At 46.4% G+C, this 10,862-nt stretch overlaps 1 protein-coding gene across 2 annotated transcripts; it reads left to right on the forward strand.

Annotated features, from left to right (window-relative positions):
* The first annotated feature begins 1,180 nt into the window (after positions 1 to 1,180).
* Positions 1,181 to 5,858, forward strand: PJA1 (praja ring finger ubiquitin ligase 1). 2 transcript variants are annotated; one of them, XM_081794003.1, is made up of 2 exons: positions 1,181 to 1,314; positions 3,285 to 5,858. In XM_081794003.1, exon 2 carries the CDS (start codon positions 3,515 to 3,517, stop codon positions 5,417 to 5,419), a length of 1,905 nt encoding a protein of 634 aa, XP_081650129.1. In that variant the 5' UTR covers positions 1,181 to 1,314; positions 3,285 to 3,514; the 3' UTR covers positions 5,420 to 5,858. The 2 variants fall into 2 exon arrangements, with proteins under 2 accessions (XP_081650129.1, XP_081650130.1); XM_081794004.1 differs by having other exon boundaries at positions 3,613 to 5,858.
* Positions 5,859 to 10,862: the final 5,004 nt, after the last annotated feature.

The raw sequence follows: 10,862 nt of genomic DNA on the forward strand, positions 1-10,862 counted from the left end.
GATCTGTCTTCATATTTCTAACATATTTGCCTCATATACTTTGAAATGAATATAGAGTTTACTGACTACATCTTCTCCGTGAATGAAACAACCCATTCTGTTCTCTTTAATGTTTTTTACTTTGAGTTCTTGATTATATTCTGATATTAACGTTACTACATGTCTCTTGCCTTTTTTCGTCCTTGTTTTCTTCTTTTTAAAATGCCTTCTTCCCCTCCTTCCTTTCCTTTCTTTCTTCCTTCAAAATACTTAAAATGAGAATTTGCTTTTTTATAGGCATTAACCCATACTACATACTGATATATTTGGATTTATTCCTGCCCTTTGGTATTTTGCTTTTAAATACCCTTTCTTGTTGCCTGCCACCCCACTTTTGCCCTTTGATAGACTGGGTTTTCCTCTTTGTTCTACATATTGTTTAGTGGCTTGAAGGTTACACATACATCCTATTTGTATTATGTTGTTGCCCCTAATATTTCTCATTCTTCTATGATGTATTTTATTTCCAAGAACAAAACTTTGCTATTGTTGTGAACATGGGGAGTCTTTACATTAGATGTAAATATTAATGATGTATTGTAAAGTGCAATTTAAAAAAGTAGTTCAGAGTTCAGTAAACTGTACAAATCCAAAAGGTATGGCTATGATATTTTTAAACTGCAATGCAATTACCAGATGGTGAACCCGTATTGTGCTTCATGACTGATCATTTCTTTTGGATAGAGAGGCTTGATTTTGTAATTAACAACAAATTCTACCATAAACAATTAGCAACAAATTCTACCATAAACAGTTCAATTGCTTCAATTACCAGGTTTTTAAAAATTGCAACCCTAGATATAGTTTCACATTTTTAATACTTCTAGTACAAACCATAACATACAACATAGGATTTGATATATTATTATAATTACTTTTACATGGGAATTAATCAGAAAGAATTTGTAGATTTCATTTCATGAAAAAAAAAAAAGAACAGAAGGGAATATGGCTAAATGTTTAACATTTGTTACAGCTGGCTGTTGGTTACATTTTTCGCTGTCCTTTTCTGTATCCTTGACGATTTCATCATTTAAAATGAAATAATGCTTTCGGGCCCACCCTGATTTGTCGAGAGCAGCTGCCGCCCCCGCCACATCAAGGGGGCGGGCCCCAGCCGACGCCACAATCACTTCCTCCGCCGCAGTCGCTGCCCGCCCCGCTGCTGTCTGGCGGGGGAGGAGCTGGAGAGCTGGAGCAGCCTCTCTGGCGGTCGTGGCGGTCGGAGGTCCGAGAGCTCTGCTCCTACTGAGAGCGTGCGGGTGTCAGGACTGGGTGAGTGAAAGGCTGTTTATTTCTTCAATTCATCCAGACGTGGCGGTGGGGCAAGTGGCAGGGCACGGGGGCGAGGATCTAAGGGACCTCTAGCGAACAGATTTTCAGGCTTGCCCCTCGGGAAGGGGTGGGGCGGACGCAGGACCTGACTGCAGAGTGAGGCCTGTGTCCACAGACCTATTTGGGGGCTCCATCCTCCGTCCCCCAGCCCCTAACGTGTGGCGCGGCCCCTACTCGAATGGCTTTGATCGCTGTTTGAGAGGGGAGGGGTGGTCGGGGCCCTCTCCTCCTTCCTTCCTTCTGGGTCCCTTTGCAGAACACTCCGTGGCCTTTCTTCCCCCATTTTGCAGTTGTTTGCTGAATGGTAAAACGTTAAGATATTTAGGTAAATATATTGTTGCCAGGAAAATAATTGTCAGAAAAACAAATTATTTTCAGGGAAAATGAGACCCCCACATGCCCTTTTCTTTTTTCCCCTTTCCCTGGCACATTGGCTTGGATATGCTGTTTGAGCTGCTAGTGTTCTCCTGTCCCTCATTATGACATTGTGGCCCCCTCCCCCTCTCTGTGTGTTGTGTGTGTGGGCAGGGACATACACACACATGCACACACGCACATACACATGCACGCAAGCATACCTACATACACTCATACACAGACATACACACACAAAACCCTTCCATTGCAGTCCTCTCCCTGCCTCCCTCCACACTCAAGGTTCTGGCACATCCCCTTCCCCTTGCATGCATGGACACACACACATACACACCCTCTTGCAAATTGTCACACCCTCCAATGCCTTTCCCTGCTTCTCACTGCCTGCCACATACACACCTCCAGAAGCAGCCCCCTCCTGCTTCTGCCTCTGTGTGCTCTAGCAAGCACGCACACACACACACACACACACACACACACACACATACACACACATACCACTTTTGGGGCTGCCTTATATCCTGCCTGCCACATACGCACATAAGGATATCCTTTGATTGCTGGATCCTCTTTCGTATGCCACTTACATACACATGCACCCACACACTCTTATTCACACAGCCCTCACACATGCTCCCAGCCCTCCTCCCTGTCTGCTACATAGGTGCATAGACAGCTCTCCTTCGCTGGTTCCTGCAGTGGACACACTCACACTCACACTCACATAAATCCTTCTCTAGGGATGCCATCCCCCTCCCTGCTAGCCACATTCATGAATATACATATTTCTTTCATTGCTGGCCCCCATTCCACCCACCAGCCACCCGCACATCCCTGTCCTGTGTTGTCCCTCCCATGGATGCATTTGCTCACACTGACATTTCTCCATTGTTGCCTCCCATTTTGACGAACACACACGCAGACCATGGACACCCATATCCAGGGCCACCGTACCCTTTCTTGCCTGCCACTGACACAGGAACACACGTCCCTCCAGAGTTTCAGCCGCTGCACACACAACCGTGCATTCACATTCTCTTTCTCTCACACTTAACACATCCCTCTCCTCTAAAGCCACCCTACACACACCTGTCATTTTTATACCCACATCTGGAATGGGTCTCATTCTGTCTGACACTAATGCCTCTTCCCAATACATCTGTCCTGTTCCCCCTACAAACCAAACACAGACATCTCTTCATTGCATGATTGCTGGTCCCCCCTTCCACCTGCCCTTCTCCTCCTGACAGACATGTAGGCACTCATGAACATGTGGTGATCTATATTTTTTACCCTATTTCCATTTGCATTTCTCCTGCATGTCTGCAGGGCTCAGAAAAACGCAGACACCCTATAAAATAACCGCAGCAATCTTTCCTCTTCCATGTTGGCATAATTCCACAGCACTTTACCCACCTTGCTAGCATCCAGTACCCCCCACCCCTGCCCATCTTCTGTCAGATTCTCCCCTAGGTCTGGCTTTCCTATAAACCCAGTCTTGTAATCATTTTGCCAACATTAAAAATGTGTTCCAGGTCTACACCTGACAGTCACTGGAATGCTACTTCAGGCCTTAGAAGAAAGTGAAACTAATTTTAAAGGCCCCTTATTCTTTCTGTTACCTGCCTGCTGAAGTGAAAATAGATCTCCCTGCTCCTTTATTCTGAACTGATTTGACTTTCCCATCTCCAAAGCTTGTGCAGGGAGCAGGAGCCTTTCCACTCGAGCCCCAGCTGTATTGGAAACCCTCCTAAAAGTCAGAGCAATGGGTCAGGAATCTAGCAAGCCTGTATGGCCCAAGCCATCAGGAGGGTATCAGTCCAATACAGGCAGGAGGTATGGAAGAAGGCATGCTTATGTCAGTTTCAGGCCATCCATGAACCAGCAGGAAAGGATTTCCAGCCAGAGAAAGACGACATCCGAAGTCCCAATGCACAGATCAGCCCCCAGTCAAACCACCAAGAGGAGCCGCTCACCATTTTCCACCACTCGTCGTAGTTGGGAAGACAGTGAGAGCTCGGGAACCAGCCTGAATGTTGATAATGAGGACTACTCCAGGTACCCACCGAGAGAGTACAGGGCCTTGGGTAGCAGAAGAGGAATGGCTTATGGACACGTTGACTCTTTCGGGGCAGATGATAGTGAGGAGGAGGGGGCTGGGCCTGTTGAGCGAGTGCCAGTTAGAGGGAAAACTGGCAAGTTTAAAGATGAGAAGCCGTATGACCCAGAGAAAGGGGCAAGGTCTTTGGCTGGGGTGCCCCCACAGTTCTCTAGCTTTAACCGTGATGTGAGAGAGGAGCTTGACAAGGTAGACCCAACCCCTGTGGTGAGATGCTCTGCTAGCAGAGCAGAGTTCCTGCAGCCAAATAGCATGGCTCCTCAGACGTCCGCCGAAGGCAAGGTGGCAACCACTGGTGACAGCCTGGAGAGGGAGAGACGGGAGCAGAATTTACCTGCACGTCCCATCAGGGCTCCTGTGAGTATTTGTGGTGGTGGGGAAAACACCCCAAAGAGTGCGGAGGAGCCAGTGGTGAGGCCCAAAATCAGAAATCTGGCAAGTCCAAACTGCGTGAAGCCAAAGATATTTTTTGATACTGATGATGATGATGATATGCCACACAGTACTTCCAGGTGGAGGGATTCTGCCAATGCTGATGAAGGCCATGCCAATGGCCGAGGCAGAAGAGGCAGAGTCGAGAGTTTAAGTGGCTTCTCTGAGCCAAAGTACCCTGAGGAGAAGAGGGATGCCAGGAATGACCAAGTGAAGCCGGAAAAGGTGCCAAGACGACGACGAACCATGGCCGACCCTGACTTCTGGACGTACAGCGATGATTACTACAAATACTATGAGGAAGACTCTGACAGTGACAAAGAGTGGACTGCTGCTCTGCGTCGGAAGTATCGAGGCCGAGAGCAAAATCTGTCATCCAGTGGTGAAAGCTGGGAGACTCTGCCAGGGAAAGAAGAGCATGAACCTGAGCAAGTCAGAGTGAATGCCAGTGCTGGTGCCAGCCCCAGTGCTAGTGCCAGCGCGAACAGCAGTAGCAGCAATGAACTTGAAGAAGTTCGGGGACCACCTCTTCAAGAAGAGGAGCAGGCACCCCCAGAAGAAGGAGAGGTTCCTTGGCTCCAGTACAATGAAAATGAGAGCAGCAGCGAGGGGGGTAACGATTCTGGCCAGGAGTTTCTGCAGCCAGGAGTGTTCATGCTGGATGGAAACAACAACCTTGAAGATGATTCCAGCGTAAGCGAAGACTTAGAAGTGGATTGGAGCCTCTTTGATGGGTTTGCAGATGGGTTGGGGGTGGCCGAAGCCATTTCCTACGTGGATCCTCAATTTCTCACATACATGGCGCTAGAAGAACGCCTGGCCCAGGCGATGGAAACAGCCCTCGCGCACTTAGAGTCTCTCGCAGTGGACGTGGAGGTGGCCAATCCACCTGCGAGCAAGGAGAGCATCGACACCCTTCCTGAGATCCTGGTCACTGAAGATCACAGTGCAGTGGGGCAGGAAATGTGTTGCCCCATCTGCTGTAGTGAATATGTGAAGGGGGAGGTGGCAACTGAGCTGCCATGCCACCACTATTTCCACAAGCCGTGCGTGTCCATCTGGCTTCAGAAGTCAGGCACCTGCCCCGTGTGCCGCTGCATGTTCCCTCCCCCACTCTAAGGCCAAGGCTCTTTACTCCTTTGTCGGTTGATTTTCCCCATCTGAAATCCACAATACTGCAGGAGCCCTCTCAAAATTAACAATTGAAATGAAACCAATCAGTTGATTAATCTACACCTGTTGATTCCTTGTGATTCTTTCCAATGTGAAAACGGTTGTGTGCGATTGCATTAAAAATCCTATTGTCTCTTAGAGGTTAGAAAAGCAAAACTAAACATTCTAAATGCTACTTGAGATTGCAGTAAAAACATACATTTTCTAACCCGAGTGGAAATAAGTTGCATTTGTCTTCAGTAGAATATGTTGCTGTTAATTGTAATGTCAAGTTGATCTGTTAAATATGTCCAGAAGGCATCATCATTTCTGTTGCATGTTATGGGTTAATGTTCCTGTAATTGCAGTGCCGTAAAAGCTCATTAAAGTTCTTCTTTTGGTTTTACATGGTATAGTGGAATTGTTTGGTTTTGTCTAAAATGGTGGTACTAAGTGACTTTATAATCAGTCCATTGAACTTGCATCAAAAATAGGGTTTGGTGGGGTCTTCTTTTTTCTTTTTTCTTTTTTTTTTTTTTTTTTTTTTTTTTTTTTTTTTTTTTTGGTGCTCCCAAAAGTAGAAAAGCTGGAAGGTCATTGGAAATGCTGAATCCAACAGTGGCAAAAAATGAAGGGTAATGATTTCTAAAAGTAGGAATAAAGTGTGTGATTGTCAAACGACTCTACGGGGCAAAGGTCAAATGGAGAGTACTCTGTCAGTCTATGGGAAGGAAAGAGACAATGAGAAAGCATGGTAAAAATAAAGAACAACGGTAGGAATAAGTCCAAACTGAGTATAGGGGTGAAGGAGTTAAAATCCCCTTTTAGAAAATAGAACCTCTCAGAGCGGGGCTCCTGGCTGGCTCACTCGGTAGAGCGTGCAAATCTTGATCTCAGGATTGTGAGTTCGAGCCCCATGCTGGGTGGAGAGATCACTTAAAGAAATAAAATCTTAAAAAAAAACCAAAAAACTCTCAGAGGGGATGGGTCCAAAAAAAATTCCAAAATAACAACCTCTGTGCTGATCATATACCATAACACAGTGACACAAAAGGAATAGAAAAATATATGCGAGACAAGTGCTGTGGCAAATACAGATACCCGCTTACACAGAGTGAACAGGTTTTAGCATTTGGCCATATTGGCTTCCAATCTCTCTTTCTGTCTACAATAAATAGAATTTTTCAAGCACAAGTGAAGTTCCTCACCTGTCGTATTTACCTTCCTTCCTCCACAGAGGTAAGCACTACCCAGGAAATGGTGTGTTTTCTTCTCGTCTGTGTTTTTAGATGTGTGTGTATATATGTATATGTGTGTATATATCCATAGCCGGGATAGAAGGTTTATGTTTTTTAAGTGGACATGATTGATAGAATGTATGTGTCGTTTTGCAACTTGATTTTTTCACTCAACATTGTGTTTGAGATTTAACCATTTTGATACACATAGCTGTAGTTCATGCATTTTAACTGCTGTATACTACACATTCAGTTGTATGGATCATCACAATTTATCCATTCCCTTATTGGTGGGCAGTTAGGTTCTTCCCAGTATTTTGCAGCAATGAATAGACTTAAAAGATGTCTCTCTGTGCACATGTGTGTTTCTCTGGGGGTAAGTACGTATATGGAGATGAAACGTCTGGGTCTTTAGGGTTGGAGGTAAAATTTGGGAGTCTTAGCGTTTAAGAATCTTCCTCGTAACTAGATATTGCTGAACTGCTCTCCAAAGTGATTGTACTAATTTATGCTCCTACCGGCAGTTTATGAGAGCTGTTTTTAGCTCCACCAGCCTGGATATTGTTAATGTTAAACCTCACTGGCAATCAGTGACATGTAAACTAACAAAACAGTGAAGCATATTGTGTCCATCAGAAAGCAAGAGTTTTTCCTCATGATAATATCTAGTTAGGGCTAGGGGAAAAAGAAATGTGACAGCAGCCTTTTTGGAGAACAGTTTGGGGGAATAGCTGTCTTTCACAATGTAAAATGGTGCATGTCTTTCAGCCCAACTCAGATACGTGCTAGTGTGGAACCAATGCTATGCAGCAGTTAAAACTTGTACTGATATGAAAAGATCTCCAAGACCTAATGTTAACTAAAAAAAAGTATGTTGTGGAGCAATATGTACAGTCTTCATGTAAAATAAAACCTTACAAAACCTAACTGTATATCATAATGCATAAAAGTGTCTGCAAGGCTGCGTACATACCTGATGGCAGTGGTTACCTCTGGGAAGGGATGAGGGGTTGGGGGAAAAGAGTGAGGAAGGAGGCTTTTGATTTTTTTTATCCGAAATAATTCATTTGCCTGATTTTTTCTTACAGTGTCACTGTATTTCCACGAGTATTAACAAAATAAGTGAAATAAAAAAAAAATTCCCAATTAAAAAAAAAGAGAGATGATTACTCTCTCACTGCAAGTACGGAAACAGAGGTTGAGGCCACAGTCCTGTACTCTGCAAGTGGTCAAGCTGATAATATATATATATATATATATGTGTGTGTGTATATATATAATGTATATATATATAATATATACACACACACACACACACACACACACATATACTTTGTCCCCTACATCCATTCTCTGTTCCCCTTTGGCCTTTGGTTGGCACCTCAGCTGACACAGAGATTTGGACGTCTGTGACCTTGGAGGGCTCTTGAAGGGTGGGCTTGTGGTGGTTTTCCTGACGTTAACCCTTTGCTGTGCCCTAACTGGCACCACACCAGGAAGTATGTTAGAAGTACCCTTGGGGCCTGCTTATCTTCCTCCCTGGTCCCTTGCCTAACAGAAGTCCTAATTTCCCTCACAGTTAGTAAATCCACCAAAGGGGACTCCTCTCTGGTGCCTGCAGCTCCCTGCTGGTATTGGAGAAGGCTGTCTATGGAGGGTCATGCTGTAGAGGTAAGGCTGTCCTTACTAGGGACAACCACAAGGCCTGAGACCTGGGTCCCAGGCTCTGAGTGGCCTGGACTTGGGCCTGGGGCCTCAATTAAGCACATCCGACACTTGTGCCCAATACCTTTGGTCTGGAGGGAGAGGACATCAGAGGAGTCGGGTCATGGAGCATTTGCTCCTGTGTTACCATGGCGGCGGCGGTGGTGGTGGTGGTGGCTGCAGTGTGGGACCGTGCTGACAGTGCTAGAGGCCAAAAGCTCCTGTGTAGGATGTGGCTGTGTCCCTCTGACACCCAGTTCCCTTTTTCCTGCCAGTTTCTGATTCTCCAGCCTCCCAGACAATTCCCTGAGCTCCCCCATAGCTTTCCAATAAGACTTTTGCTCAAATTAACTAGGGTTGGTTTCTGTCGTTTGTAGCTAAGAATCCCAAGTGGCACCCTGGCCAACACCATAGCCCACTTTTATGCCCATGTTTAGCCATATGAAATACCCCAAATGGCAAAGGGTCAGGCAATTTCTGTTTACAAAATGGGACCCATTATTGCTATCTGGAGCCATGGTTCTAGAACAGCAGGCCTCACGGGCTGCTACACATGAAGCAGTCATTTTGAAAAGTGGTTTATTTGGTATGTTCATTAAAGGTGTCACCCACCACACTAGACCTCTTGGTTTCTGGGCTTGTTTCCCGGCTGTGGAATAAATAGCTCCACATTTTTGGTCATTGATTTGGAGTCTAAACCACTATATCTTGCAAGACAGCACCCCAGATTCCTGAGGGGGTCCCCCTAGCTAACACTGTCTCAACTGTCATAAGGCCTTTCCCGTTTCTAAGGCACTACCTTCTCTTAGCCCTCTGTTCTGGCTAGATCCTTCTACATTTGTCCCTGGACCTCTGATCTGAAATGCCCTGTCCAGCCCTGTCAATTTTATCTATGCTTTAAAAAGTCCTGTTCATGTACCAGCTCCTGAGAACAATGTTCTCTGACACCCCTGGCTCCTCCACTCTGTGTCCCATCTCTGTGAACACTTGAGGTCAGAAGCTATTATTTCTGAGTCATTTCCATAGGCCTGGCGTTCAGTGCTTGTCTCAGATGCATTCAGCAACACTGGCTGACAGGATGGATGAGTTCCTCTCCCACTGTAGGCTTAAGGTGGGGGACATGTTTGGAGAGCTCAGGAGAAACCATGGGGTCCTGGCCCAACCAGGTGCTTCTGAACCAGCCTTACCCTACTCCCAACCCCCAGCTTCTGCAGGCCCTGGCACCCCTCCTCCTCTCCTCTCGCGACCCTCTATCCCATTTTCTGTTTGGCCTGCTGAGCCCCCAGTATTTCAGAGACTGTTCTCAGGCCCAGGGCCTGTGTCTAGGAAGTGATGCTCGTCTTGACGATGGAGAAATATGTGGCAACTTGCCTCAGTATATCTCGCTTTGGCCTGGGTTGAACCTCTGACAAACATGGAGCTGAGAGGGTATTTGTCCATCAGTCACTGACCCCAGCCTCGGATGAGGCCCAGCGTGGAGCAGGCTTTTAGTCTGCTTGACATTGTCATCTGCACAATGGGATTTTGGTGCTAGGCCTGTTGCTGCAGGTTTCTGCTGCCCCCTGCATGCCTCACATCCCATTTCCTTCTTCCAGACTTTATTATCCTAAAACATTAGCGGGACTTCATAATCCCTTACATTTGGATAAGATTTTCCCCAGAACCCTTCACATTTAGGGATGTTACTGGACCCTCCCATTCTCACTGAAAGGTGAACGATAAGGACACTGAGGTTCAGGAAGGTGGAGACAGCTCTGAAGAGATGGAAAGAGTATGTCTGCTTGGCAGGGGAGGGCAGCAGCTGTCCCAGCCCCAGTGTGGTGAGGAGTGGGTAGGGGTCTGGTCCTCAGCCCAGGCTGGCTCCAGCTAGATGCTGTTCAGGTGCTCTGGTCATAGGTATCACAGGCTGCCAGCTACTGGGAAACTCTGAAGGCCCAAGGGGCACACACTAAAGGCCCAAGGGGCACACAGACAAGAGGGTACCAGGCGTTTGGATGGGAAGAAGAGGAGAAACGAGACACACAATTGTAAAGGGGTTCTTCCACAGGAGTGGGGGACTAGGAGACAGTAACTACTTATAGTTGGAGGAATGTGGCTGAAGCATGGCCCAGGGGCCAGCCTGAAAGAAGGTGGGGACTCGGCACCAAATGCATGAAGACACATCTCTATGGACCCAGGGGAACCAAGCCCAAGGCACTGCTCAGCCCAGGCCATACTTGCATTCAGCAAACAACATTCCTGCCCACTCTGTAGTCAGAGCTGAGGATTCAAGAGTTGACTGGTTTAGTTCAACAAATATTTATTGACCTTCTGCCTGTGGTGTGTTGGACTCTGGAACCTGCAAGAGATGAATGAGGCTTAGTCCTTCCCTCAAAGAGCTCATAGTCTAGTGTAGGAAACAGATTTGTAAAGAGAGGATTGCAAACTTATGTGGCAAGTGCGACATGGAGGCAGACACGAGGTGACCT

Source organism: Panthera onca, chromosome X (assembly GCF_046562875.1).
Source record: "Panthera onca isolate mPanOnc1 chromosome X, mPanOnc1 haplotype 2, whole genome shotgun sequence".
Classification (NCBI taxonomy): domain Eukaryota; kingdom Metazoa; phylum Chordata; class Mammalia; order Carnivora; family Felidae; genus Panthera; species Panthera onca.